This window comes from Gavialis gangeticus, unplaced genomic scaffold, assembly GCF_001723915.1.
Source record: "Gavialis gangeticus isolate Ggan-Ray unplaced genomic scaffold, GavGan_comp1, whole genome shotgun sequence".
Taxonomy (NCBI): Eukaryota; Metazoa; Chordata; order Crocodylia; family Gavialidae; genus Gavialis; species Gavialis gangeticus.
Genome location: NW_017729014.1, coordinates 16,106,825 through 16,115,296, shown reverse-complemented (window position 1 = coordinate 16,115,296; position 8,472 = coordinate 16,106,825). Strand labels below are relative to the sequence as shown.

Here is an 8,472-nt window from a genome sequence, read left to right as displayed (position 1 = left end):
TAATTTTCACATCCATGGCCCCTTCTAGCCACTGGTGTCAAAGCACATTGATATTTACTTCTATTACTCATTTACAGAGCCCTTTCTGAGCATAGGCTAAGGCACATTATTAACTCAACAGAAGCTTGGAGTCTCAGGCTCTGAGCCTACAACTGGATCTCCCCCAGGCACATCCCTGCATCTAGATACCAGCCCCTGAAATCAGCAGAGATCTGTAGGGGTGCAGGGGTCTGCTACATGCAGATTGTATAACTGGGGTCTAGAATGAGCATGGCAAAGGAAAAGACAATGGGTCAGGTGTGGAAAGAGAACAGGCAAAAATGATTACAAGTGAGTTAGAAGAGGTGAATTAGTGGGGTACAGCAATCACAAAACATACTGTCAAGCCCTTTATATACTTCCCAGAGGCTCTTACAATGCAATAATTAATCTCCCCATAGAGCAAAATGAATTTAGTTGTACATCGCCAGGACAAAAGGAGCTAACCCTACTTCTCACCCCACCCCGGCCCCCCTGGGCTACCACTGTCAGCCCTGTAGGAAACTATGGTATTCCTAGGGAGCGTTCCCAGCCAGATTTTTATGGGGATTTCTATCTTCAGGGGGAGCAAAAACTGACAATTTGATAAATAAACAGAATTTTTATTTAAATCTGATATTTACAAGTTTTTCTCCAATGTGAACCTACTTAAATTTGAAATGGTGAAGCCCGTTTCAAATTAAGATACTATCCTCTAGTAAAATCATTTATATTAAAAAATATATATTCAAGCAATATGTGTTTGCTGCTGACATTTTAAAGAAAGACAATCCACTGAATTGATGGCAGTTACTTGATAAGGCTTTGTTGAAGTGGCAGACTAGTCCGATAGCACTAGGAGGAAGCAAGGAGAATATTTTCTCTCAGTTTAACTGCTTCAGTTCGACTCTTTTTTCTTTCTTTCAATGTTTCAAAAATTATTGGAAGTGGGAAAAGCAGGGAAGTTTTCCTCTTTCCACCTTAGGTCTGAGGCTCTAGTGCTACAAACTTGGAGAACGTGGTGGTGCAAAGGATCAGTTCAGTTTATAAAATTCAAATCAAATTCCCTTTGTTTACTAAATACAAAACACATTTTGGTAAGCATACTCCCTTCTCTTAGCTATCCAGAACATAGTAGGTATTTTGTTTAATGAATAAAAAACCATCTTGAAATCCCATTTTTGTGTGTTCTTAATTGAATTCCCATGTCTTTCTAAATGCAGATTCTTCCAAATGACAAGTAAAAAAAAAAATCCGCTTCTTTTAAGTAAGAATATGTCATCTCCCATTTTTAATACCATAAAATTGTGAAGCATAACAATCTGACTAGATGGCTGTTAGGCATTAAAACTGCTTAAATTAATATGCATACACACATACTATGCTGTCCTGATTAGCAAACAGACATACCAGATTTATTGTAGAGGCTATATTTAGTTGCAAATCAATAGTTTTCGTCCAAATCAAGACAACCTTTCTGTCAGAAAATAATTAAAACATACAAATGCAACCTGAAATTAAGATTGTCAGTGTAATCAAGGTTTCTTCTTCTCTGGTTTACATTGTGAATAAAAATAGTGTTTTGAATCACGTGGATTTTAAATCAATCTGCCCTACCTGCATTCCTTCCTTCTATCCGGACTGGCCTGCGGAGTCGATGCTGCCTCATTATCTTCCCTTTGCACAAGGGAGAAGCTGGGCTAGCAACAGACTTGTCCCTCTGTTGAAAAACAGGATAAAACCCTGCACGCTATCTTGAAAGGTTTTGGACTCAGAAAAGTTTGTATCTCCCAAACAGATCATTTCATTCATTCACTTCTCCCTATTCCCTACTTATAAAATCAGAACAAACATCACAATTAGAATAACTTTGCCCCTGAAATGCAGTTATTACTGGGGTAGAACGAGAACAGCTGGCAAGCAGAGTGCACAGCTGCGTGCAGTGTGTGTATAGGAGAGAAGAAGAAATATTGGTGGGCACCAAGGCAAAAGCCTTCTCTGGGTACCCATTAATGCAGTGCATACCTAAGGTATAATGTCTCTATCGATAACATGAGGTACATCTAACCTATACACATATACACACACATATACATACATACATACATACATACATATGTGACACCTACACCTATTGGACCATTTTATTATTATAATTATTATTTCTAATGTCCAAATCAAATTAACTGTGTCTTTAAATATCCATGAGCCATTTAGCTTCAACCAGGCCAGTATCCTGCCTCCCAAACTAGTAAGCCTGGGAACTCAGATACTCCCTATATCCAGGCAGGCATCTTGTGTGCAGGTGTGAGCCTGGAAGTTCAGACACCCCCAGCCACACTGAAACAATCAGGGCTAAATCATCCCTGGGAGAGTTTCTCCTGAGAGAGCAAATGTCTGTACGTGCTTCTCGGCCTCCTGAAGGCTCAGATCAAGTGCTGTGGCTTCTTAACCTAGCAGAGTAAATACCATGTATTCATGTCCGAGAAGGCAGTTTTCCTGAACCACTTTGCAGGAGAACTTCTTTTCTAGTTCAGTACCTGCCAAGGTTCAGCATCTTTAAGCCCAGTTGATGGATATGGGAGTCTCCTCCCTTGCTTGCTTTGAGGGCCTTATGGCTGAGGGCAAGCAAAACTCGGAGGGCATCTGAACCCCAAGCCTCCAGGCTTGGGCCTGCACGTAGGATGCCCGCCAAAGGTTTTGGGGACATCTGAAGCCCCAGGTGCAGGTGGAGGATGTTTGCTGGTAGTAGGGCCACTTATGGTTCTGGACTCTTGGATTTAGTTTTGGCTAATTTGGCCTGGGATATGAATTATATATATATATATAGAGAGAGAGAGAGAGAGATGTGTATAGATACATAGATAGATAGATGTCTGTGCATCCAAACTGGGCCGTTCCAGCGGATTGTGCCCTTCTCCCACTCCCCAGCAATCTGTGCCTGGCCTTTCATGCGGGATTTCAGGCCTTTTGCCTAAGATCACGGTGGCTGGGGGGGCTGGACTTGCTCACTGGATGCCTGCCTGGATGCAAGGAGTGTCTGAACTGCTGGGCGCCTCTGGGAGGTGGGATCCTGGCCTGGTGGAAGCTTAATGCCCCGTATTTAAAGACACGGTGCATTTGCTTTGGGCACTGGAAATCATCATTGTAATGATAATAAAGCGGTGCAAGCGGCGCAGCTTGTGGGCCCAGGCCCACACGGCCGGGAGGGGCTTTCCCCGCTCCGAGTGACGCAGCGCTGGGGACTCCGCCCCGGGCCGGGCCGGGTGGTGGCGGGAGCCGGACCCACGTGGGCCGAGGGCGGCGCCGGCGGCTGCAGCGGCCGACATGGTTTTCCTGAGCCTGCAGCGGTGGATCCGCTGCCGGAATACGGAGCGGCGCTGGCGGGTGCTGGAGGAGCTCCAGTACGCCCGGGTGAGTGTGCCCGGCCCGCCGCTCGCGTGCAAGGCGCCTCCGCTGCCCCGAGCCGGAGGAGCAACGCGCCCCGGAGCCGCGACCTCTTGCAAAGAAATGCCCCGCATGTTTGACCTTCCTGTTGGCGGGGGATGGTTTCGCTAGGGAGGATCCTGCCGTGGGGTTGACGTGGTGGGGGTCCTTCCAGCCCTGCTTTCCTGTGGTGGCTGATGATTGCTTCAGCCCAGCATCAAGAGCAGGAGCTGCCACTTAACGGGGGCTGCCCTAGAGACCACCAGTAAGCCCCTGGCTCCCTTAGAGACCAGTAAAGCAGCGAAAGGAAATATTGGTGGCCTCGGGGTCACCCCATAAACATGCCTTTCAGTGCAGGTCTCTGTGGGGGCGTAGGGGCATTCGCTGTCCCAGCAGAGTTGTGGGGGAGCTGTACAGCTTAGGGGATCGTGGTCCAGTTAATGGGCTTCCCTTTGGCCGGGCGGTTTACAGGAATACATGCTGGTTCATTGTGTGTGACTGGTTTCTCCTTGTTTCTGCCTGTTAAATTGTATGTCACGTCTAAAATGGATCAGGTTCATGTGTGCTCTGCCACTGAGAAAAAAGTGTGGTCCTTTGTATATGAGCTTCTGTATCTCCCATCTATAAAGAGTTGTGGAGCTTGATGGCCAAAACTTGTCTCCCTGTAAAGTGGAAGCTGTTTTGAGAGCCTCATTATGAAATGCTCTACAGAAATGCAAAGGAGTATATATTTTCTTGTTTTTTGCTTTAGCATTTTCGTGGAAGAAAAAACCGCTGCTATGGTTTGGCTATACGGAATATTCACAGAGCTTTTGTGAAGGCTACAAAGGCCAGAAGACTAAAGAAGAGATTCATGAGAACGGTAAGGACCAAAATATTAGATGTAAAATAACCTCCAGCCTGCAGGTCAGATGTGGCCTGTGGAGCTATGGGATGTGGCCCCCAGGGCTCACCATGGATTGGGAAATTTGGCAGCGGAGAAGTGGCGGCAATTAATACAGGCACCCTCCCCTGCTGCCAAAGCCTAGGCACGGCCTGTTGGGCCCAATGGGCACCGCTGATGCAAACAATAAAAGCAAGAGAAGCTAGAGCTCAATGTAATATTGCCCTTTCTTTGGTTGGGGGATCCCAAAATGCTTCACAGTGCTGGTGAATCGGTGCTGAAAGCTCATGTACTTTGCCACCTGCAGCAATAGGAAACTTAAGAAATCTGTAGCCATGAGAAGAAATTTTTGTCAGAACACACTGTGTTCATTCGTTAACTGAGCAAATCCACATCTAGTTCTGTAACAAAAAATACTCCATCCACTGAAATGTTAACTTATTTACGTCTATGGTTTGGGTTTTTTTTAAGCTCTGGATTACTAGGATCGAAGCAGCCTCTCTTGAACATGGTTTGAAGTATCCAGGTTTTATAAGCAATCTTGCTAAGGTAAGTTTCTGGCTTGAAAAATAATTGTACTGAGGTGTCCAAATGTCCTGTAAGGGTAAACTTACTTGCATCCAAAAAGCCTCGCAGTTTTGCTGAAGAGTGGTTATTGATTTCTTTTTCCTGATCACTTCAGTAACATAGTCATGTTTTCTAATCGCATCTATTTCTGCAATGCTTCATCTCAGCAGGATAGAAGCATCAAAAGACTTATATCCTACCTTTTCTCTGCCAAGCTTAAATAATTACCATTTTCATGTGTATTTAAAGGATCTTGTCAACATAAGTTGCATAAACTTACCTTACCCATGCCTCTACTTCACTTGCTCAGATCGAGTGGCCTTCCTCTTGGTATTAGTTTAAGAAGTCTGAAAAAAAATAGAACTTGGGTTAGTAAAAGCATGTTTTAAATATCCAAATTGTCTTCTGATTGGTGTGGATTTCATTGAGCATGGGCAGTGAAATCCAATAGTCTCTTTCTCACGTCTGTTCTTACTGCTGAGACACTTGTCTTTAAAAAAACAAACACAAAAATGGGAATTGTAAAATTGATTGCAGTGGAGTTGTAAAACTAGAATTGTTTTTATTGATTTTGTAAAAGCTTGTGTCTCTGCTCATTACTGCAGAGTACTATATATAGTGTAGAGTAGTATATACAAGTGATAATGTACTTCAGTATTTTCTCAAAGCTTTTCCCCCCGCCCATTAGGACTTCAGGGTAGTTGCATAGAAACCTTAAAAGTAGTCTCTTAATCAGTTAATTCACATACCCTCAAAGTTATCTAACAGTAAAGTTTTAACAAGCTTATGCTAATACTTCCTCTTGTTATACTTGGTAACTGAGAGAATAATGTACTCTGTCTGGAGATTTGGATTTCTCCCAAATGTCTTTCCCTTTTTTCCCCTCTCGTATCTCAGAACAGTGCATCTGTCAGTCCCTGGGTTAACTTATCTGTAAGAACGTCCAGCATACATCTGGTTTCTGTAATATAGATAATCTAGCCATTGTTCAATATATAGGGTGTAAAGGGTCTGATCCTGCAGTTCCTTCATTGCTAGATGCCTTTTAAGGGTCTGTTCTTGTGATGCAAAGCACTGCTATAAAAATCAGTAGGAATAAGCTGCTGTTTACCACCTCTTGAGATCAGGCCCCTAAAGGACAGCCAAGCTTTTAATTTTTTTAAGGTGAAAATAAATGGTATGGCCAAAGGATGTTACAGAGCCTGAAAAGCTATGCAAAGATGATTGACACACAGGATTTGGAATTGAAAACTGAATTTTCTCCTTAAATCTGCATCAGACATTTAGTGGCATGCTAGCCCAGTCAAACTTCTCTGTCTGCTGCTGCTTCTCTAAAGCGGAGAGCATACTTTACTCAAGCAGCTTGGAGTTTCTTGGCTGGGGTTTGCTACAGAAGTGCAAAATACTGTTCCAGTAAAAATTCTCATCTATTTTTGGAATCTAGTTATCTTTCTTTGCTAGAATTTGAAAACTAGAGCTTTCAAAATAACCTGTAGTTTTCCATGAAGGAAAAGATTACAACTGTAGGTGCTGGGGTTTAGTGAAAAGGTTTTCTACAAACTTGTGGGTGCAGTATTTTAGATTACGTGGTGCATCTTGGTACATACATGATAACAAAGAATATTGCTGTTTTTATCAGATAACACTTTCCAGCTGAGAGAGTGACAAAAAAGAACCATGCGTCTTGCGAAGAGCTCCAGATAGAAAACATTAAGCAAATGTTAATGCATCTTAAACATGCATTAAAATTTTATTTTAATTTTCTGTAAGTAAAGTTTTCTCCTCTTAACTGATGATTATACTTTCTTTCAGTGCCAGGTGGAACTGAACAGGAGAATGCTTGCTGATTTGGCTATTTATGAGCCAAAGACATTCAAATCCTTAGCTGCTTTAGCTCAAAGAAGACGACAAGAAGGCTTTCTTGATGCCCTTGGAGATGGAAAAGAACCAGAAGGAATATTTTCACGTCTTGTGCACCATTATTGATGTGATGGACATAATCTGCAGTTGCAGAGGTCTGTTCTAAGTAGGGACCTGCCTTGTAATGTCCGTTTACTCCCTGAGTACAAAAAGGAAACAAGACCCTTCTTAGGTCTGGGTGGTGTTTTTCTGTTATACTGATCCCAGTGGGGCTTGGTTAAAGTTGTCAACCAAACTCTGCAGGGATAAATAATAAAACTTGTAAAAGTCATTCTGTTTAAAAATGTGAACATCTCATTCTGTAACAGCCTAATAAAGACATATTTGTTCTTTTTTTTTAGTATTACAGAAGGCTTGGATGAGTTGCTTCTGAGGTTACATTACAATAAAAGATACTTGCAGAAATGTGACAACTACTGATGAAAGTAGCCAATCAGATATGTTGCATCTGCCATATTGAAGGTTTATGTTGAAAAGCAGTGGCTTAAAAGCATGATACATACAAAATAGCTGTCAAAACTTAGTGAAAGGAAAGCTTTTAATATATTAGATTTGGTATTGTTAACGCTTCAGCCACTAGATCACATGTAAAATAAGTCACTTAAACATTTTATTAAAAAAAAAAAAAAATTACCAGAAATCTGGAGTATGAAAAGACAAAGTAGTGTAGGCAATGATGCAGTTCCTTCTTAATATAAACATCAATTCATCTTGCCACTATCTTAATTTAAACTAACACAGAAACTTTTAAGATGTCTAGGTAGTGAGTTTGGTATCCAGGCTGTAGCTGTGTTGGTCTAGAGAAAAAAGCAATCAGGACTTGTGGTAGAGATGATATCTTATTACACCAAGATTTTTTGCCAAAAAAATTCTTCAGTTGCAAGCTTTCAGGCACAAACACCCTCCATCGGGCATCAGAGAAAAGATTGCAAAAGTTCTCCAGGATAGAAATGAACATTTGCATTTCAGGATTTCAAAGAGGAGTTGATATTGTCAGTTGGGGGGCTTGGGGATGCAAGCTGTGACTTGCAAGGGTGATAGTTCCATCCCTATTCTTAAAACTCAAGGAACAAATTTTCTTTGTAGCGATTGTTACTGGACTGGCTGTAATGGCAGGAGAATCAATGAGGCATTCAGAAATTTTGCGCTCTCAGGGGACCGACCCTGTGGGGTGTTGCAACACCCATCAGCCTCGTAGCAGACAGGTTGCTCACTTCTCGCTCGCTCGTTGTTTCAGCAAAAGCCGTTCTCTCACACTAGGGGGTGGGGGTGTTGATGCCAATCCCTGCCCTCCAGTGCAATCTCCCTCTGCCAGGCCATAGGGGCCTGATGCCACAAGAGGATGCGAAACTGAGGGTTCAGTGCAGGACTTGGCGTTTCACTTTTAGCTGTGGGCCGGAGTGGAGGAAAGAGAGGCCTGACCCCGCACTGCGCAAGGCGCGCCCAGCTGGGCCCTGCCTGCTGGGCTGGTTGTATATGGAGTAGGCCCCTGGGGGGGGCTATGGGAAGCGAAGCTTAGCCACCCGGAACTTCCGGCCGCTCCACCCCATTCAAATACCCAACGGGTGTGTCACACTGCTTACGTCAGCGCGCAGCCTCGGCGCGGCGCCAGCCAATGAGCGCGGGCGGCCCGGCGCGCTCGGCCAATGGGGGCCGAG

The 8,472-nt window shown here is 43.5% G+C and overlaps 1 protein-coding gene across 1 annotated transcript; it reads left to right on the top strand.

The window, feature by feature from the left end:
• The first annotated feature begins 3,309 nt into the window (after positions 1–3,309).
• Positions 3,310–7,154, top strand: MRPL20 (mitochondrial ribosomal protein L20). Its single transcript, XM_019511847.1, has 4 exons — positions 3,310–3,432; positions 4,196–4,306; positions 4,799–4,876; positions 6,707–7,154. The coding sequence occupies exons 1-4, from the start codon at positions 3,346–3,348 to the stop codon at positions 6,878–6,880; spliced, it is 450 nt and encodes a 149-aa protein (XP_019367392.1). The 5' UTR covers positions 3,310–3,345; the 3' UTR covers positions 6,881–7,154.
• Positions 7,155–8,472: the final 1,318 nt, after the last annotated feature.

Bases quoted from the DNA above. Each gene is read 5' to 3' on its own strand.
- MRPL20 (XM_019511847.1), top strand. From the start codon at position 3,346: ATGGTTTTCCTGAGCCTGCAGCGGTGGATCCGCTGCCGGAATACGGAG. The intron at 3,433-4,195 runs GTGAGTGTGCCC...TTTTTGCTTTAG, and splicing joins AGGAGCTCCAGTACGCCCGG to CATTTTCGTGGAAGAAAAAA. The intron at 4,877-6,706 runs GTAAGTTTCTGG...ACTTTCTTTCAG, and splicing joins TTATAAGCAATCTTGCTAAG to TGCCAGGTGGAACTGAACAG.